This window comes from Carcharhinus amblyrhynchos, chromosome 20, assembly GCF_965287045.1.
Source record: "Carcharhinus amblyrhynchos chromosome 20, sCarAmb.v2.hapA, whole genome shotgun sequence".
Taxonomy (NCBI): domain Eukaryota; kingdom Metazoa; phylum Chordata; class Chondrichthyes; order Carcharhiniformes; family Carcharhinidae; genus Carcharhinus; species Carcharhinus amblyrhynchos.
Window position 1 is genome coordinate 9,227,908 of NC_137343.1, and position 22,177 is coordinate 9,250,084.

General features: G+C 43.2%; 1 protein-coding gene across 2 annotated transcripts in view; it reads left to right on the forward strand.

Moving 5' to 3' along the window:
• Positions 1-22,177, forward strand: part of pi4kab (phosphatidylinositol 4-kinase, catalytic, alpha b) — a 177,014-nt gene that overhangs the window by 135,561 nt on the left and 19,276 nt on the right. For both annotated transcript variants that reach the window (XM_080208072.1, XM_080208073.1), the window contains 4 exons: positions 8,618-8,785; positions 10,722-10,775; positions 13,362-13,482; positions 18,770-18,899. In XM_080208072.1, coding sequence (XP_080064198.1) covers positions 8,618-8,785; positions 10,722-10,775; positions 13,362-13,482; positions 18,770-18,899 — 473 coding nt within the window. The remainder of the gene's footprint in view (positions 1-8,617; positions 8,786-10,721; positions 10,776-13,361; positions 13,483-18,769; positions 18,900-22,177) is intronic.

Consider the following 22,177-nt stretch of genomic DNA (forward strand, 5'->3'; position numbering starts at 1 on the left):
TATAATGAAAAGTATTGTTCCTTGCGTGTTATATAGACAAAGCATACTGGACATGGAGAAGAAAAGAAGGTGGTGCAGGTATAGTGTTACAGTCGTAGCTAGGATGAGCTAAGGATCACCAAATCTGCAAGAGATTAAATTAAAGCATTGTTACAGAGCTTAAAAGAGTTAGAATAAAGTTTTAAAAGCATAGAACGTAAGTAAAAGATAGAGTTGGAGGGTATGCTGGGCATAACTTGCAAGAAGTCTCCTCGCTCTGGCGCCTTCTTGGCCCAATCAAGTGCCTAATCTTGGTATTCAAAATCATGGAAAGTTTTAACGAAGCAAAATTAAAGAAAAGAACTCTTTCCAGTGACAGAAGGTGGCATGAGGAACCCATTCTTTTAGACAGCACATTGTTATGATCTGGAATGCACTGCCTAAGAGGATTTCAAAAGGCCAATTGGCTAAACACTTGAAGGTAAAACAATTTACAGAGCTGTGGAAAAAGTGTAGGAGACTGCGAATAATTGGATAACCCTACCATTAATCTGGCATAGATGTGATGGGCTGAGTGGCCTCCTTTTGGGCTCTGTCATGCAGTGAGTTAATGATTCTGGATAAGCCTTGGAAGTATTTTGTAATGAACAAAGACTTGTTCATTACCACTGTCCTGTCATCCACAATAATGCCAGATCATTGAACACCATCATTAGAATTTCCCAAGTTATTTACTACTGTTTCTGCTGTTAATAAAGGAGTTTGTCTGCAAGGAATCTTGTTGATGTTGTCAGCCCATGGGATGTCAGCATCCCTGCGGTGCAATAGCTGAACTTCTCTTCCATTTAGGCCACATTAATCTGATTGCACAGGTCAGAATTCACAGCAGGAATAAGGTAAATAAGAATTTAACCAGCGTCTCTGTTATCTAACCATTTGTGTACCTTAAAAGTTAGTTTTCCCCTGTGTCTTGACCAGTATTTATTCTCCAACAACGCAACTAAAACAAGTCAATTGGCCATCATTACATTGCTAATGGTGAGAGATTGTTTGCAAATTGGTTGCTCCCATTTCCTTACAGTACAACAGTGACCCCGCCTCAAAAACACTGGGTACTTCAATGGTTCTAAAGCACTTTGGGGCGTCCTAAGGTCCTGAGAACCCCAGATCAATGCAAATCAGAACACCAACATCCACTAGTATCTGCAATTTGCGATACAAATAAATTAATGGGATCTGAAATACTGTCTTTATAATTGGTTCCCCCCAAGCTCTGAGATGGGCAGGGTAATACGACAGGTAAGGATGGAGATTAAATGATGATTTCACTTAGTATTTACCAAGGGGATAGAACAAGCTAACATAGTAAAATACAGCCTATTTATTATTGTCACAGGTAGGCATTGCAATGAAGTTACTGTGAAAATCTCCTAGTTGCCACGCTCGCGTGCCCGTTCGGGTACACTGAGGGAGAATTTAGCATTGCTAATGCATCCAACTATCACGTCTTTCAGACAGTGGGGAGAAACCGGACCATCTGGAGGAAACCCACACAGACACGGGGAGGATGAGTAGACTCTGCACGGTGACCCATGCCAGGGATCGAACCCGGGTCCCTGATGCTGTGAGGCAGCAGTGCCAACCACTGTGCCACCGTGCGGTCTAAGCTAAAAGCAAAGTACTGCGGATGCTGGAATTCAAAACACTGAAAATGCTGGAAAATCTCAGCAGGTCTGACAGCATCTGCGGTGAGAGAATAGAGCCAACGTTTTGAGTCTGGATGACCCTTCATCAGCTGACGAAGGATCATCCAGACTCGAAACATTGGCTGTACTATCTCTCCAAAGCTGCTGTCAGACCAGGTGGACATGATATTTGATGATCAGAAGAGTAATGAGAGAAGTGCATTTAAAGTGAAAAGGGGATGCATTGAATAAGCTGTAAGTAAACTCAAAAGACGATAGAGCCTGTAGTCTGGATGGATTGCATCCAAACATTTTAAAGGAATCCAGGAAAGAAATAGCGACTTATTTAATATTTAATTCAAAAAAGGTGCAGTGTTAGTGATTCTACATTCAACAGGGGAACAAGGACATTTACAGGAAATTGAAGATAAGCTTAATATCGGTGGTAGCAAAAAATAATGGAATCTGTCCTAAAGGAGAGGATAGGAGGAGGTCTGGAAATGAGAAATATAAAAATGAATAATCAACATGGATTTCGAAAAGGAAAACCTTTCTTGAACAACTTTATTGAATTTTTTGAGGAGGCAACACTAGGAGTAGATAATGGCTGGAATTTTCTAGACCCCCCTCGTGGCATATTTTCTGGAGGTGACACACCATTGGCCGCCAGTGGGATCTTCCGGCCCTGCCGATGTCTATAATGCTTTGCATGGCTCCCCCATCCCACTGCGCGGAGGTGGTGGTGATGGGGGAGAGGGCTTGGTGGGGATGGTTGAACAAAGGGATCTTGGAATACAAATACAGCATTCTCTTAAGGTTGTATCACAGGTTAGTAAAAATAGAAGCCAAACACAGGGTTTTAGCTTTAGAGAGACGGAGTTGAAGTGTCGTAAGAGGTTATGCCAAACTTGTATGGAATGTTGGTAAGACACACTTTTTGAGCAAAGTGTGCAATTTTGTTTGTGTATTTTGGGTGGAATCATCCCAGAAATCAGACATCACTGATTTTGGAAAGGGCATGCGGCATTTGACCCGCCGATGCTACTGGTGAATTTCTTCGCTGTATTGTGCAAACACGGATTTCACATTGGATCACAGCTTAGCCTCAGAGTTTCAGTAATCCGGGCGCTATCTTCAAAGGCTGCCCCTACACAGAACTCTTCAAAGGAAACGAAGCTGCTGGAAACTGTTGGCTACCAAAGCCTGGAAGCATGCTGCCCGAAATTCAGTGTTGTCTCCCTTGAGAACCTACCAAGCATCATGGAGGCCTGTCATGATGTCCTCTATCCCCCACTCTGGGCAAAGACCAACAAGCAAGAACAACAATTCAATCAGAATAATGGTAGCAGCCCCCAAGTACTGCCCCACAGCACATGATCGAGCAGCGGAGCAATAACCACTGGATTGCATCCTGACCTCTCATCTCAGGTGCAGACATTGTCCTAACCTGCACTCCAAGGTCTTGCACTTTGCTTGGACCATCAGGGGCGCATGTCAATGTGTACTTTAACATAAATTAAGGGATTAGAAGGGCATCACCTCCGATTCCTGCTCCTTGCTCATCCTTCTAAGGGGAGCTTCCAACTTGCTCAGTGGTTCTGTCAAATCATGGCAATCATTGGATTTGGATTTCTGCAGGCGAAGGGTTAAATGTAGAACAGCAATCATTGGCGCTCTCAAAACCAGCCTCCCATCCATTGACTCTGTCTACACTTCCTGCTGTCTCAGCAAGGCAGCCAGCATAATTAAGAACCCCGTGCACTCCGAACATTCTCTCTTCCACCTTCTTCCAATAGGAAAAAGATACAAAAGTTTGAAGTCAAGAACCAAACGATTCAAGAATAACTTCTTCTCTGTTGCCATCAGACTTTTGAATGGACCTACCTTGCATTGAGTTAATCTTCCTCTCTACCTTAGCTATGACTGTAACACTACATTCTGCACTCAATGCTAATATATATGACAATAATAAATCAAATCAAGTGAATGCTGTTTAAGTGGGCATAATTGCTTGATTAGCCTGACTCCAAACGTGTTAAATTGAGCTCGAGTGAAGCTATCACAACTGCAAAAGAATGCTCAACTTTGACAGGTTTTCCATGTGCTGTTGCCCATGCGCCAAGGCATAGTTCCCCTTCCTGTGAGCTATTGCCCATGTCCAAGGCCAGGTTCCCTTTTCCCTGCCTGTGCCCTGATGCGAGGTTCTCTTCCTTCTCTCATGTACTGTTGCCCATGCCACAGCATCGCAAGGCTCCTGCATGGCACCACAAGCCCCCCTTCCCTCCCCTCCCCCGCGAACTGACATAGCTGCTCCCTTGAATTGGGACCCTTGCCAGCACTACACTAAGCTGTGTTCCTCTTGAAGGTCACGTTCGCCAGTTGCACATCTTTTAAAACCAGGTGTAAATTGTGCTGTTCTGAAACCACACTGATATGAGATTTAAGTGTGACGTGCAGGGAATGATTCCTATGTGTGGCCACTATAGTAATATGCAAATTTATTATAATTACATTTCCTATGTTCAACAGCGAGACATGTGGCGTGCCATTGATGGGGGGAAGGGATGATTGCATCCCGCATTTACGATGCCCAAAAACATGCCTTGGGCCTTTTCACGATAATTTCCTATTATACCACCGAATATGCCCACCCCAATTGGGCGTGGATAGTCCTGGCTTTTAAAAAGGATACAGAATTGCTGGAGAGGTTGCAAAGAATGTTTAGAAGGATGATACCGGAACTATAAAGATGTACATCATTAGGAAACGATGAACAGGCTTGAGTATCTTTTATCGCGGGGAGGAAAGGGGAGGCCTAATAGAGCGCTGGAAAGGTTTTGGTAAAGCAGATAAGAGAGAGTCTCCACTTGAATATAACTGCAGCCCATCAACACAAGACAGCGATTCAGAAATCAGATAGGGATTTGGAAGAAACTTATTCTGTCAAAGAATAGTGCAAATGTGGAACTAGTTGACACAGGGACTGGCTAAAGTGAATGGAATAGATGTGTTTAAGAACAGAGAAGGGAATGGAGGCTTATGTTCGTCTATTTAGATGAGAACGGACAGGAGGAGACCCAAGTAGAGCATACACACTGGCACAGACTGTTGGGCCGAATGGCCCATCGTTGTACTATGTAACCTAACCTATGTAAAGCGACGTGCATCGCATCAACACACAAAGATGTAAAAGCTTGGACACCTTTGCCTTTGGCAAAAAGTGCAACTCCTAGCATGAGCAATCTCCAACAAGCATCCACGCAATTAGAAAGATTGGCTGTCAAACTAAGTTTGAGATGCCACAGGGATGATCAACCCACCCTTATGTCGGCATGTGTGAAAGCAATGTAATAAAGAAAGATTATCCATTGCTGGGGGCTGAGGGGGTGGGGGGCAGTGGTGTCTTGTTATCCTTCACCTTCAAAGCTGTCACTTAAATGAATGTAAGTACATCAAAAGCTGATTCTGGGTAACTTTGGAGCAGAGAAAGTGAAAAGAAGATTTATTAGCAGCTTTCTTTTTAGTTATGAAAAGGTTTGATGAATGGGAAAAGGCTGTTTTGTCAGGTTAGAGTGACGGTTAGAAGAACATTAAGTGGTCTGTCAGTTTAAAGAAATGCAAATTACTGCAGATGCTAAAATCTGAAACAAAAACACAAAATGCTGGAAAATCTCGGCAGGTCTGACAATATCTGTGGGGAGAGAATAGGCTTTGATTGCCAGTCAGTGTCTGTGTGGAGTCTGCATGTTCTCCTATGTCAGCGTGGGTTTCCTCCGGGTGCTCTGGTTTCTTCCCACAGTCCGAAAGTCATGCTGGTTGCTAAGTTGTCCCTCAGTGTACCTGAACAGGCACATGAGTGTGACGACTAGGGGATTTTCACAGCAACTTCATTGCAGTGTTAATGTAAGCCTATTTGTGACGCGAATGAATAAGCTTTAAACTTAAACAGTGGCCTTTCAAACCTGACCTCTATATTAGTAAGCCAGTTGTAAATTGTTATTGAAGAAAGTGAGGAAGTAGAGGTTTTAGGAGAATTTTTTTTAACTTTGCGTGGAATGTTTTTCCTCAGTGGGTGACTAATATAGAGGCTATTCTACCTTTTGGCAAAATTGGACAGATATTTGAAGCATTGGAAGCATATAAAGATACAGGGTATGGTGAGAGAACAGGTCAAGAGGATTAGTTTTGGATTGCTCTGGCAGACAGCTGGCATATTTACAGAGATGTGGAGATGCTGGCGTTGGACTGGGGTAAACACAGTAAGAAATCTCACAACACCAGGTTAAAGTTCAACAGGCTTACTTGGTAGCAAAGCTAGTGGTGTTTGCTACCAAATAAACCTGTTGGACTTTAACCTGGTGTTGTGAGACTTCTTACTATATTTACAATATTTATGGTAAAACTTAAAACTATCAACCATTAGGTGGAAGAACTTTCAAAATACCTCTTTGCTGGCATTGGTCTAATTAGAATCATAGAATCCTTACAGTGCAGAAGGAGGCCATTCAGCCCATCAAGCCTGTTCTGACGACAATCCCACCCCTTTGCCTAACCCCATGTATTTACCTTGCTAATCCCCCTGACAGTATGGGGCAATTTAGCATGGCCAGTAAATCTGGCCCACTCATCTTTCGATTGTGGGAGGAAACCGGAGCACCCAGAGGCAAAAAAAAGTTGATTCATTAACTGGCACGGTGGTTAGTACTGCTGCCTCACAGCGCCAGGGACCCGGGTCACCGTCTCTGTGGAGTTTGCACATTCTCCCCATGTCTGTGTGGGTTTTCTCTGGATGCTTCGGTCTCCTCCTCCAGTCCAAAGATATGTGGCTTAGGTTGATTAACCGTGCTAAATTGATCCTTAGTGTTAGGGGGATGTCAGGGAGATTAGTAGGTAAATATGTGGGGTTGTGGGGTTATGGGGATAGGGCCTGGATGGAATTGTTGTCGGTGCAGGCTTCATGGACCAAATGGCTGCCTTTTGCACTGTAGGGATTCTATGATAGTGCCACAAGTAGGCTTATATTAACACTGCAATGAAGTTACTGTGAAAATCCACTAATTGCCACACTCTGGCATCTGTTTAAGTTCTCTGAGGGATTCTGCTTCTGTATCTTATGGACTTTAGCATGGGAAATGCACCTAACCAGCATGAATTTCAGACTGTTGGAGGAAACCAGAGCATCCGAAGGAAACCCACGCTGACATGGACAGTGACCCAAGCTGGGAATTGAACCCAGGCCCCTGGCACTGTGAGGCAGCAGTGCTAACCACTGTGCAACTGTGCTGTCTCTAATTAGCTTCACCGTTACTTTTAATAGCAAACAGTGCTCAAACTTTCTTTACATGTAAATGGCACAGCAACTTCAGGCAAGGGCAGATACATGATTAAGCGCAAATATAGAGAAGTTTCTGGTCAGAATATGGCTCATCATTATTCTTGCAAAATCAGCACCTTACTGTCTGCCTTGCCATTGACAGGCATTGATTGTTGCAGATTTACTGTGTTTGTGCAGTAGGTGCAAACTAAACTCACCACAGACAGGTAAGTATCTTCTATTTCAATCTAAATATCCTTTTAACGATGTGATGTGTTAATTAGTGGGTCTCCTCCGGGTGCAATGGCTTCCTCCCACAGTCCAAGATGTGCAGGTTAGGTTGATTGGCTGTACTAAATTGCCCCTTAGTATCAGGGGGCTAGCAAGATAAATAAGTGGAGATACAGGGATAGAGGTTGGGTGGGATTGTGGTCAGTGCAGACTCAGTGGGCCGAATGGCCTCTTCCTGTACCGTAGGGATGCTGTAATTATTGCCAGCTACCTTCCTGGTACTGAAAATTATATATAATTCAAATAGGGAATCTCATTTCTACAGATTTTAATCATTTTATAAATGTAGAATTTTAAAGCTTGTTTTCTTAGTTATGTTTTCGCTGTCAGACCATTCTTTCACTTACTTTATTTCTCTTGCTGCATCTGATTTGATATTGAATTCACTCATTGAAAAGAGTAAAAAAAAGAATGTTAATTTCTTTCACCCTGACTGATGAAAGGATTAAAGGACAGTCACTTGCCCTGTTGCTTTCCTGTCCCATCGCTGTGACGTTATCAGCTGATGCCTACAGCAACTTAACTATGTCAGAATTTAAAAACCTACAGCAAGCCCATTGCATTTCTATTGAGCTCTTCACGTACAACGATATCAAAGGAGGCAAACACAGAAAAACATGAAGTTGCTGGAGTGGAGGGGAAACCCGGTCAAACAGAGGTCATTAGGTCTTTGACAGGCGAGAAAGTGTGGTCAGATGGAGGAAATTGTGAGGGCAAGGGTTGAGTGGGAGGAGTGAGAAATAAGATGGTAAGTGGTGTTGGAACGACAAAGTGTGCATATGGGGCCATACATCTCTTTCTTAAAAAAAAAAGCAGAAATAAAATGCAGCAAGGCCATGGGTGGATGTGAAAACCAGCGTAAGGATCAAAATAATATGAAAGACAAGTGGAGATCTGTAGGTGATATCGTACTTTTAAACTGTTTTGACGGAAGAATGTATATAAATAACAGAAGCTTTATATCTGTGACTTGTCAGGGGGTTAACTGATCTTTTTGTATGATTATTGGTGCCTAGTAAAGATGCTCTGTTAGAGAGTCAGTGCAAACCTGACGGATCAAATGGCTTCCTTCTGCACCATAGGGATTCTATGATGTGGACCAGGAATTCCCCCCCCCACCCCGGGTCATGTGGAGGGGGCTAGTCATTGGCTGCTGGTGGGATCTTCCAGTCCCGCCAAAGTTTATATTGTTTTGCACAACTTGCCCACCCTGTCACCGGGGGAATCTTCTGCTGGGAGGGGGTGGCAGGTCTGGAAGATCCCACCATTAGGAAGGGTCAGAAAATTCCCGCCCTTGGTTTCCTGTTTGTATGCTAACTGTTTTGTCTGCCTTTGTTTTTATTTGTAGCATCTGGTTACATGGCACACAATTGATGCCGATGCCCCGGAGCTGAGCCATATTCTGTGTTGGGCACCTACCGATCCACCAACTGCCCTCTCTTACTTTTCAAGTTTATATCCGCCACATCCACTGACTGCCCAGTACGCTGTCAAAGTGCTGCGTTCGTTTCCACCGGTAAGGAGCAATACGATGGGGTGGGGGGTTGAAATACTTCGTAAGTTAATTGCTTTGCCAATGTAGTATTAAGTTGAAAAATTAATGTATTGAAAGCAAAAGAGAAAACAAAGGGTCATCTGGACTCGAAATGTCAGCTCTTTTCTCTCCTTACAGATGCTGCTGGACCTGCTGGGATTTTCCAGCGTTTTCTCTCTTGGTTTCAGATTCCAGCATCCGCAGTAATTTGCTTTTATATAATGTATTGAAAGCCTTGCACGTTGCACATACTCCCAGGAAGTGTCACACTTGTGCCTTGTAATACCTTTTCCTGCCATAGTTTCCATGTCACACTTTATCGATAACATTCGAATTGTTGGAAAACAGTGTGTGTTCTCTGCTCAGCTTGCACCTTCCCATGGGAGGTAAACTGGTAATATTTTAGGCAATTGGCACCATTCTAGCGACAGAAATGTATTGCTTTTTTTATGAATGAGTCAATCAGCAAGTGTGATATTTAAGTATGATAGTTGCATTTTAAATACCAGTCTATTTTACTTATACAGATATATAGAACATAGAACATAGAACATTACAGCGCAGAACAGGCCCTTCGGCCCACGATGTTGCGCCGACCAGTTACAAAAACAATGACCCACTAGCCTATACCAATCCCTTTTCGTCCATAAACCTATCCAGAGATCTCTTAAACGCCCCCAAACTAGACGCATTTACAACCGCAGCAGGCAGGGCATTCCAATCCCTCACCACCCGCTGGGTAAAGAACCTACCCCTGACATCCGTCCTGTAGCTACCCCCCCTTAATTTAAAGCCATGCCCCCTCGTGCTAGCTTTCTCCATCCGCATCTAAAATTTTTGTTTCAAACCTATTTTCCTAATATAATAATAAAGCTGTCCCATCCTATGACTATCAATTTCTACATTCGTTTGTAGTGTAAACTATGAGTAGAAAATTGAAACAGTGACTGTCTTTGAGGAGACTGCAATTCTCCTAAACCAGCTGCTAGTCCAACAATTATATCATATTCCTGAACCTTTTCTTGATATAGATGTTGACTGATCTTGCTGCGTATTTTAAAATCCTTTTCTTTTTACTTAGCTGGAATGATGTGCAGTATGGGAAGACAGTGGTGTCGTGGTATTGCCACTGGGCTAGGAATCCTGAGACCCAGCATAATGATCTGGGAACCTGGGTTCAAATTTCCCTTGGTAGATAGTGAAATTCGAATTCAGTAAAGATCTGGGATTAAAGATCCAGTAATGACCATGAAACCATTGTCAATTTACATAAAAACCCATCTGGTGCCCCTTTGGGGAAGAAAATCTGCCATTCTTACTTGGTCTGGCCCAAATGGGGTGGCACAGTGGACAGCACTGGTGCGTCACAGCTCCAGGGTTCTGGGTTTGATTCCCGGCTTGGGTCACTGTCTGTGTGGAATTTGCACGTTCTCCTCCGAGCGCTCCAGTTTCCTGCCACAGTGCGAAAGGCACACTAGTTAGATGCATTGGCCGTGCTAAATTCTCCCTCAGTGTACCCGAACAGGCACCAGAGTGTGGCGACACGGGAATTTTCACAGTAACTTCATTGCAGGGTTAATGTAAGCTGACTTGTGACTAATAAATAAATTCATTACAAATGTTAATTAAATTAAAATTTTAATTAAAAAATGTTAATTTTAAAATCTCTTGATTCACAGCAATGTCGTTCACTATTAAATTCCCTCTGAAATGGCCTAGTTAGTTAGTCACTCAAGTCAAGGAAGGGCAATTAATGTTGGCCTCTCCATGATACCCACATCCCACTAATGAATTTTTTAAAAATTAGAAATGAGTTATGGAGGATGTGAGAGTTTTATTTGGAGAATTTGAACGAAATCCTACCTTTGTGTACTTTGGCTGTCCTGCTAATCACAGCCCACATATTTTCCCCAAACAGGATGCAATTCTATTCTACATTCCACAAATTGTTCAAGCTCTCAGATATGATAAGGTAAGGAATACACTCGCTTAATTTGGTTAAAAAAAAGGAAGGATTTTGCTCATTCATAATGGTGTCTGGTTTGCTCCTTATTGAGCTTAAAGGTGTCAAAAATTCATGGAAATGCCTGGTATTTTCCTTTTGAAAGTGTGTTATGGTTCAGGTTAGAATGTCCAAAATGTTTTCTGAAACCTGCATTTTGAATTTGGCCAGGATAAGCATGAGATGTTTCACTTCGGGTATGATTCAAAAGACCCACTAGGGAGCTTTTATCTAACAAAGCATACTTAACACATCACAGACTAATGTACACATGGAATTCTCCACTCTTAGATGGCTATGGAAGTTTAACCATTCAGCGTGTAAAGACAAAAATTGATAGATTCCTGGGTACTAATGACATCCAGGGATTTGAAAATAGAACAAGAAAGTGATTTTGAGATAAATGATCAGCCATGATAGGGTTCAATGTTGGAGCAGACTTGATGGACTGAGTGGTCTACTCCTGTTCTTATGTTTCCTCTGCTAGATTTTCCATCACTGCTTTATTATGTCTATATCCCGGAAATATCTGGGAACCTTGTCAAACATTGAATCCATGGTCGCAGTGGACAGGCTGTGTTGAATCCTTCAGATAATACAAGATCTCCATATGTCACTATTGATTATATTGTCTTCTACAGATTTCAATCTTTTTGTGATTTCCCTCTTACTAGGATGGGCTACACATTTTCAACATAGATCCACTTTTTTTGTCTGTGTGTCGTGCTCAAACACGTGAGGTTGTACAGCATGCATTATATCCCTTTTGATACCAGCCTAAGAATACCTTAGTACATTGTTTTTCACACACTTCGCCAAAAAGAAACAAACCTGCAATCTCTCAGAAATGTCCCAAATTACTTGACTTGCAGTAAGTTACTTTGAATTGCAGTCATTGTTTAGAACATAAACATTGTATTCATTTGCGTTCAGCAAGATCCCACAAGTAGCAATTGAATAAAATTTGTGTTGTGATAAATGGAAGATTTGTGTTACCTGTTGAAATTTAATGTCATTGTTTGGTTTTGATGCACCTTTTACTGGCTGCCTGCAACTTAAAGTTATCGAGGTTTATGGCGCAATCGGAGGCCAGTTTGTCTAACACGTTGCCAGAACAGTTGAAACCTATTACAATTTTGCCCTGCTGTCTTTTATTTGATCTGCATCTAACCTTTGAATGTTTACCTGCTTTACCCTTAAAAGATACAATGGCTGCTTTCTAGGGTTCCATGGTTCTGCTGCCTCATCCACTCCATGTAGCAAATAATCTATGATTCGGCAACTCTCTTCAATCTCTTACTGTTTTAAATGTATGACTTTTGTCTCTGACTTCCCAAGTACATGGTGACACAGTGGTTAGCACTGCTGCCTCACAGCGCCAGGGACCCATGTTCGATCCCTGGCCTGCGTCACTGTCTGTGCAGAGCCTGCATGTTCTCCCCGTGTCTGCGTGGGTTTCCTTCCAGTTTCCTCCCACAGTCCAAAAGGCATGCTGGTTAGGGTGCAATGACCATGCTAAATCCTCCATCAGGCGCCAGAATGTAGCAACTATGGGACTTTCACAGAACTTCATTTAAGCCTACTTGTGACGCTAATAACTAAACTTTATTCGCTCTATCAAAACCCTTTATAATTTTAAGAACCTCCTTTCAATTTCCTCTTAGTCCTGTGTGCTCCACTTAAAATAATTCTAGTATCTCATGTCTCTCATTATAACTACAGTTTGTTGCAACTTGATGTATTGACCCTGTATTTTTTTTGGTTATGTCTTTTCTAATGGGGCACTGAGCTGCCTCACCTGGCTAGGTGTATAGTTAGGGAAGGTGGCTTCTGCTACTGGGACAACTCTGGCTGCCATGGTGAACTCCCTCAGACACCTATTTTTTCTCCTCGGACGCCTATATTTCTTTCTGCAGATATTCAGTATTTTTATTCAACACCTAAGAAATAATTAAATCGAGCTGTCCCCCAAGTTCTGGGGAGACTTACCACAGAAGATGCATTCTCGTTTGTACTTGCTGTGGAAGTTGGCCTGCAGGGGCTCACTGTAGAATTCATGGAGCCTTGCCAGGAGGGGCAGGGTGGGGAGGGTTGGAATTGGGGAATTCCAGCTGCAGCTACTTTTCAAGTCACAGACATATTCAAAATATCACCACAAACAACCGGCCCATTAAACCATTTCTTTTCAATGAGCACTGACCTTCAGTTTTATGTATATATTTTTAAAAATTATTCTCCCTGCTATAAGTTTTTTTTTGCATCATTTGCCAGTTGCAGAACTATTTTTCTGTAAAAATCACATCCACGCTGATTTTTACCCAATGGAGGAAATCGTGGAAGGATTCACGAGCTGATTACCAGCCCGCTGAGCCACGTTGAACACTCTTTCCATGGCCAACAAGTCCTGGCATTGGACTCGAACCCAGAGCTTCTGGTCCATTGGTAGGAATGCCACAAACCTCCTTTGCAGAACTATGAATAGTACTCACCCCTATAATATTTTCTCTCCGTTTGTTAGCCCTATTAACCTACCATTTGTTTTTCAATATATTCCAGATGGGATATGTGAGAGAGTATATCCTTTGTGCAGCAGCCAAGTCACAGCTTTTAGGTCACCAATTCATTTGGAATATGAAAACCAATATATTCACAGATGAAGAAGGCAGTCATAAGGACCGTAAGTATTTAGACTGACAGTATCTTATAAAAGATAGAAATCATCTACTCATTTCACCATTCCTTATCCTACTGTGGGATCTTTTGTATGGTTTGCTTCAGTTAAAAAACTTCATTTTTAAGATATTTCTGCTTGTGTAACTAATTATGCAAAGCTGTAAAGTTAACTTGGCCACATTTTAAAACTCAGCTGGGAATTCTGGGATGAGCTTAGAAATTGGCTGCATTCTTTGAAAATACAATGTTCGCAGAAATGACTAAACAAAACTTTTCACAGCCACAGCTTCTCCCTGCGCTTGTTTGTTGAAAATAATATTCTGGATTTGTGGCCAGTATTTATTCCCTAATTTCTCTTCAGAAGGTGGTAATGAACTTTCTTGATTGAACTGTTACACACATGTGGAAGCCCATATTAAAATCAAGACTGCTGACATGCTGTCTGTGCAGAGTTTGTACTTCCTCCCAATGTCTGTGTGGGTTTCCTCCAGGTGCTCCGGTTTCCTCCCACACTCCAAAGGTGTGCGGGTTAGGTTGATTGGCTGTGCTAAATTGCCCCTTACAGCCGGGGACATTAGAGGGTAAATATGTGGGGTTACGGGGATAGGCCCTGGGTGGGATTGTTGTTGGTGCAGGCTCAATGGGCCAAGTGGCCGCCTTCTGCACTGTAGTGATTCTGTGGAAATGTTTGACTTAATGAGAGACTGGCAGGGACCTTTGTTGTAAACTTCATAAAGACCGATAACTTGTTAAAAAGAAATTCAAATTTCTAGTGGCTGAAAGGATCACACAACAAGATTTGAAGTTTTAAGACTTCTACTGTAACAAATGAACTAAAAACAATGTAACCAAACACTGTTCCAGCCTTTCAGTAGATAATTCAGACTCTAAATTAACTGCTAACTTCTAAAATAACTGAAAGTCACCCTCCATAGTTATACTTTGTCCCTTAACTGGATACCCCGTTCTGCAGGAATTAGTCCAAGGTGATTCTTGGCTCCCAAAAGTTTGCTTCCTTTCTTTTGTTTTCCCAGCCAGGAAACTCCTAATTCCTAAGAACCAACTTATAATGCATCAGATGAATTGAAGATCCTTCCTTCTTGCTAAACCTAAGTAAATCTCCCAATCTCATTTAAATCCTGACAAACACATTCTTTACAACCAGTGCACCAGCTTCCAACAGCATTTCACGTGGTAACTTACAAGGCCAGCATTATCTCTTTAAGGTGCGGAGCTTGCCACCTTTATCTTTCTCTGCCCTCTTTTCCCCCTCTCTCGCTGCGATTTTGCTCCCACATATGCCATGGGCTCAAATGGTGACATGCGTGCAGAATATTGCGAGGTCGGAAAGTGAGAACCGTTAACAACCTTGTTATCGGTTCTCCCTTGTCAGGAACGTCGGACACCTCATTTCAATACAGTTGTATATAATTCCTTGCCATATTATTCGCCACATTCGGACTTCCGCCCTCGCTGATGTGACGTCATGTAAGTGAGGTTTACGACTGTCTTTTAAAAACTGGAACCAGTTGAAGGGAACCCACTGGGGGCACACCAGTAAGTATGGCCCCTGGTGGGGATGGGGAGACATGCCCAGGTAATACCCAGGCACCCTGGCACTGTAGTCCTAGGAGGCAGTGCCAGGGGGAGTGCAGGGGCCCTCTTGGGAGCTCCACTGGGAGGAGGGTCGGGGGTGGCATGATTCCTTGGGAGGAAGCGGGGGTTGGTATTTGCCTTGTGCACGTGGAAATTTCCCCTGTGCTCATGGAAGATTCTCCATGTCTATGGACGGGACAGGTTCCTCTTTTTAAAGGGCACCCTGATCTTGGGATTTTTGGCTGCTGGCTTTTTCCAGCCCTGCCCTGACCTGACCTGCCAGTATGACAGTGTGGGCCACACCTGTACATCTTTCTGCACATAGTATTACCTGGCAAGAAAAGCTAGCTGTGCAGCCGACAAGCTGCACGCTGGTCTCTCGCTTTCTGTTTGCCCCGTTCCCACAGTTACTTGCCAACTGAGAGGCTTAGTGACACTTCAGGAAAACCGGCAACCGGGTCCAACTATGGACTCTTCCACTCTCAAAGTCATGGCAACATGAATCACATGAGCCTTGTATCTAGGTAGAAATGCTAATTTGCTGACCTCTGGACCCCCCACGCCATTCTATCTTAGAATTAAATAGACAGTTTAACTTACAAGTAAAATATAAGCAAAACTTGACATTCTTAAAGCCTCTTAAGGTCTATCTACTGTCAACACAGCTGCCTGGTCGTTGCTTACAGGTGTGAAAATCTGGCACCTTCTCGACAGTAAAACAGCCTGGACTTCCCTTTAACAACCAAACTACCCAAGCTTGTTGCCAGGCAAAATTCAGAATGGTTCACATAACCATAACGATGGCGCAGTGGTTAGCACTGCTGCCTCACAGTGCTAGGGACCTAGATTCGACTCTGGCTTGGGTTACTGTCTATGTGGGTTTTTGCACATTCTCCCTGTGTCTGTGTGGGTTTCCTCCGGGTGCTCAGGTTTCTTCCCGCACACCAAAAGATGCATAGGTTAGAGGGATTAGCGGGGTAAATATGTGGGGTTACAGGAATAGGGCCAAGGTGGGAATGTTCTTGGTGCAGAAAGATGGGCCAAATGGCCTCCTCCTGCACTGTAAGGATTCTATGATTCAATGAACTCTTTTTATCCCTCCATTTTACCCCAAATCAAAGACAAGGCCCCAGCTCATAACAATGTTATAAATTTCATATTAGTGATGTGGAGATGCTGGCATTGGATTGGGGTAGGCACAGTAAGTTAAAATCCAATTGGTTTATTTGGTAGCATGAGCTTTCGCAGCGCTGCTCCTTCAAGTGAATGCAGGATTTGCTTCATAAACAGGGCGGATACAGACACAAACTCAATTTCAAGATAATGGTTGGAATGCAAGTCTTAACAGGTAATCAAGGCAGACAATCCTAGTAGAGAGAAGGTTAAGCACAGGCTAAAGAGGTGTGAATTGTCTCCAGCCAGTGAGATTTTGCAAGCTCGTGGGGGCGACATGAACCCAAGATCCTGGTTGAGGCCATCCTCGTGTGTGGAACTTGGCTATCAGTTTCTACTCAGCGATTCTACATTGTCATGTGTCTTGAAGGCCGCCTTGGAGAATGCTTACCCGAAGATCAGAGGCTGAATGCCCTTGACTGCTGAAGTGTTCCCCAACATATTTGTAACACCTTTTTATAGTCATTATTCATTAAAGGGTTCAAATCCCTTAGTGCTGCTTAATAAAACAGGCCCCTGGAGTAAAGGCCAGAGGGGAAGCAGCAACTAACATACTTCATGCCCTGTAGTGTGTTGCTTCAAATACCTAGACATTGATACGCTGCCACATCAGTCAAAAGTTGAACTGCTGTTTTATCATCTTGATGGTAAAGGTCCTGATCTTATATAATTAAAGTATCTATTATGTTAAGCCCTTTCAGTAAGGGTTTGTTAATCCACAATAGTGTGAAAATGGTGACGCATTTGCACTTATTTAATATCTCAAATACACTGCACAGACTGTTGACCAAAGAAGACAGGATTAATGATTACGCAAAAGCACTAAAAAAAAACGGCTTCTTGTCTAATGTGAATATAAAGAGCTGTTGTATTAGTGTCACAAGTAGGCTTACATTAATGCACCTGTGAAGTTACTGTGAAAATTCCCTAGTCGTCACACTCCAATGTCTGTTTGGTACACTGAGGGAGAATTTAGCATGGCTAATGCACCTAAACCAGCATGTCCTTCCAAGTGTGGGAGGAAACCAGAGTACCCAGAGGAAGTGCTCACAGACACGGGGAGAACAGGCAGATTCTGCCCAGATAGTGACCCAAGCTGGGAATCGAACCCGGGTCCCTGTAAGGCAGTAGTGCTAACTGTTGTGCCACTTTGCCACCCATTCTTCAAGGACATAATGTTAGTTGATGTCATGGTGGCACCGTGGTTAGCACTGCTGCTTCATGGCGCCAGGGCCCTGGGTTTGATTCCCGGCTTAGGTCACTGTCTGTGTGAAGTCTGCACGTTCTCCCTGCATCTGCATGGGTTTCTTCTGGGTGCTCCGGTTTCCTCCCATGGTCCAAAGATGTGTGGGCTTGGTTGCTTGGCCATGGCAAATTGCCCCTTAGTGACAGGCGGAGTAGCAAGGTAAATACATGGGGCTACAGAGATAGGGCTGAGTGGGATTGTGGTTGGTGCAGACTCGATGGGCCGAATGGCTGCCTTCTGTGCTGTAGATTTAGACCATTGACTTGATGCCTATTTTGGACACAAAGAAGCAAAGTAATGTGAATGATTTCAGTCTGTGGAAAATATACAGATTGTTTCCACCATTCAGTTAGTTCAACTGGGGTAGGCTGTTGGCTGGACCAGTTTGTTGAGAGTAAAATGATAGCATATGGGGTTCCATGCACAAAGAGCTGCATGCTAACTTTCTGTTGTCAATTAAACTGTCTGGCTGTGGTCATAAAACGAGGACAAAAACACTTTGCTCCTAATAGCATTTGAAAATGAGAGGGTGTGCTCTACACAGACCGCTCTCTCAGCCTCCAGGCAGGTTAAAAAATGGTGTTTGTTAGTGGTTTAGCAAAAATTGTTGGCTGTTTTTTTTTGAAATGTGCGAATGAGTTTATGATGTCAGCAGATCCAAGGGAGCGCAGAGATCAAGAATAAAGGAACAATGGGAATGGTTTTATGTTGGTGCAGTATGCTTTACCTGCCTGCTACCTTAGTAACTATGCAGAGAGGTTGGATCAACTCAGTTTGTTCTCACTGAAATGACGGAGGTTGAGGGGTGATCTGGTAAAGGTCTACAAAATTGAGTGCATGGACAGAGTGGGTAGTCAGATGTTCTTTCCGAGGGTAGAAAAGTCAAGTACTGGGGGACTTAGGTTTAAAGGTACATGGGGAAATGTTTTAGAGGACATGTGCGAGGCAAGTTTTTTGCACGGGGGGGTAGTGAATGTCTGGAACGCACTGCCCGGGAGGTGGTGGGAGCAGGTACAATAGCTGCATTTAAGGGGCAACTAGACATAAGTGGCAAGGGAATGGAAGGATATGGACTCTAAGTGCGTACGGTTTTAGTTTAGGCAGGCATCATGATCGGTGCAGGCTTGGAGGGCTGAAGGGCCTGTTCCTGTGCTGCACTTTCTTTTGCTCTTAACTCTGGTAAATCTGTCCTAGCTTCAGGCTCCATTTGAAAGTTGAATTGACAGATCCCTCAACTTGCAAATAACTGGATGATTCTTGTATGTTTTGTTGACAGCTGATATTGGTGAATTACTGGAGCAACTGATCGAAGAGATTACGGGTTCACTGTCAGGCCCAGCGAAGGACTTCTACCAGCGAGAGTATGACTTCTTCAACAAGATCACCAATGTTTCAGCTATCATCAAGTAAGACGGCATCCTCTCATAAACCCTCATGTTCAGAGCTTGAAATTGATGCCTCGAATGTTGTAATGCCTGTAAACAGAGAGCATTTCAGTTCCAAACATCTTTGTGGAACTATTCATATCACTTTGTGTACACTAGTCAGGCAGGGTGAAGGAACTTGCTTTAGGGTGCACTTAAAACTGCGCAAAGAAAATGGACAAAGAAGCAACAGTTGTAAACTCTTACTAATGAAGTAGAGTGAGAGGAAGGTCATGTGGAGCATTAAGATCAACACAGAGCAGATGGGCTGAGTGGCCTGTATCCGTGCTTTGCATTTTATGTAATGCAGTTTGAAAAAGGATTCTCTGTTTGATTCATGGACAAGCTGTAGAGAGAGGTCAATGTCCTCCACACCTCTAACCTCAGCCCTTATGATCCATGCTGCTACTGAAAGCATCAGGTACAGTTGCTGAATGGAGTGCCAGGTACCTGCCACTGATGCTGCACTAACAGTTTAAATAATTAGTAAGTTTCCCTGAGTCCACATCCACAATCATTCCATCAGGTTTTGCTACTTTTTTTGTTGGTTGTAATTTTTGGTGACCTGAATATTTGCCATGAGCCTAATGAGCTTTTTAAACTTGCACTTGAGCCAGCAAATAATATAAAACCATAGCAAGGCATTTTCCTAAGCTGCAGGCTGAACACGAAGACCCGATAGCTCAGCAGGTTTATTCAGTGAGTAGGTGAGCCATTTCAATCAGGACCTTCACTGAAACTCATCCCCATGTCTCATAACTGTTCCATTTTCATAAATACTTGAGCTCTAACTCACAAGTTTGTCCACCTATCACCCCTGTGCTTGCTGATCTACATTGGCTCCTGGTCTATCTCCATTTTAAAATTCTCATCCTTGTTTTACAATCCCTCCGTGGACTTGCGCCTCACTATCCCTGTAACTTCTGCAACCCTCTGAGATCTCCGCGCTCCTCCAGTTCTGGTCTGTTACCCAATCCCTGATTTTAATCCAACATTCGTGTCTACAAGACAGAACAGGCTACAAGATGAAGGCGTGTAGAATCGCCGGCACCAGTGCACCTTTTTCTGATGAGTTCAATGCATCCTATGCCCGTTTTGAGCAAGAGGTCAGCGAGAGCACGCCTCCCACCACAGAAACTTCGGCTGAACCGGTGTCCGAAGTTACCATCGCACATGTCAGATCAGTGTTCTCGAAAGTCAACCCATGGAAAACAACGGGCCTGGATGGGGTTCCTGAACAAGCACTCAGATTCTGCACAGACCAGTTGGCGGGGGTATTTGCAAACATCTTTAACCTTTCTTTACACCAATCTGAGGTCCCTATCTGTTTCAAGAAGATGACTGTCATCCCTGTACCAAAAAAGAGCCAGGCAGTGTGCCTTAATGACTATCATCTGGCTCTGACATCCATCATTATGAAGGGCTTTGAAAGGTCAAAACACAAATCAATTCCGGCCTCCCAGATTGCCTGGATCCACTATAGTTTGCCTATTGCCACAACAGGTCCACAGCAGACATCATTTCCCTGGCCCTGCACTCAACCCTGGAACACCTAGATAATGAGGACACTTATGTCAGACTCCTGTTTATTGACTACAGGTCAGATTTCAACACCATTATTCCTGCAAAACTCACCTCCAAATTCTATGGCCTGGGGCCTGGCTCCTCCCTCTATGACTGGATCCTTTAGTTTCTAACCCACAGACCATAATCAGTAAGGATAGGCAACAACATCTCCTCCACGATCATGCTCAACATCGGTCCCCATAAGGCTGTGTCCTCAGCCTCTTAATATAGTCCTTATACGCTGATGACTACATGGCCAAATTCTCCTCCAACTTGATTTTCAAGTTTGCTGACGACACCACCGTAACGGATCGGATCTCAAACAATGATAAGGCGGAGTACAGGAAAGAGATAGAATCTGGTGAACTGGTGCGATAACAATAATCTCTCCCTCAATGTCAACAAAATGAAGGAGATGGTCATTGACTTCAGGAAGTATAGTGGAGGAGTAGCTTCTGTCTATATCAATGGGAATGAAGTAGAAATGGTCAAGAGCTTCACGTTTCGAAGTGTTCAGATCACCAACAACCTGTCCAGGTCTCTCCATGCCAATGCTATAGTTAAGAAAGCCTACCAGGTAGAAAGCCTAGTAGGTAAATCTCACCAAATTTTACAAATACACCGTAGAAAGCATCCTTTCTAGTTGTATCACAGCTTGTTGTGGCTCCTGCTCTGTCCAAGACTGCAAGAAACTACAAAGGATCGTGAATGAAGCCCGGTCCGTCATACAAACCAGCCTCCCATTCATTGACTCTGTCTACACTTCCCATTGCCTCGGAAAAGCAGCCAACATAATCAAGGATCCCATTCACCCCGGACATTCTATCTTCCCTTTCTTCCATCAGAAAAAGATACAAAAGTCTGAGGTCACATATCAAGTGACTCAAGAACAGCTCCTTCCCTGCTGCAATCAGACCTTTGATTGGACATACCTCATATTAAATGGTCTATCAGTTAAATTCTTCCTTCTAGCACTTAATAAATACAGTCTAGTTCAATGTGACAGCGTATTAAATAATGCTACATTTAATTAACTATGACATTTAAAATATAAATATTTGTGACTTTGAAACTATTAGAATGTAGTTTTTTAATTGTCCGACTTTCATTGTAATCACCTGCTGGAACAATTCGATCTTGATTAGAAACTAAACTCTGCAATAAAGTGGTTACGACCACGTTTTTGCAGTAAAATCCACAACACAAGAAGGAAACTTGAACTTAGAAAATAGATTTCTTGCTAAACATATTGCAGACTTTAAAAGATGTTTTGGAACTCTTTCTGAAAGCAGATAAATTGGGACGGTGATAGGAAACTGATATTTACGAGTTCATGCGGCTGGGTTTATTGAAGCAAAGTAATCCGTTCATCTTGTTTACTTCCAAAATAATTCCCAGTTACCTCATTATGATTAGCGTGGCCTCATTATGGGAGGCAGTGTTGATGTTTCCAAAAGCATTCTTGTCTAATTCTGTAATTGGAAGTTAATGCATTTACTAGGTTTGATGGATTGGCCATGCTAAATTGCTGCTTAGTGTCCAAGATGTCTAGGTTAGGTGGATTAGCCATGGGAAATATGTGGAGTTACAGGGATAGGCTGGAGGAGAGGCCCTGGGTAAGAGGTTCCATCAAGAGAGTTTGTGTGGACTTGATGGCCCAAATGGCCTCTTCTGCACTGTAGGGATTCTGTGAT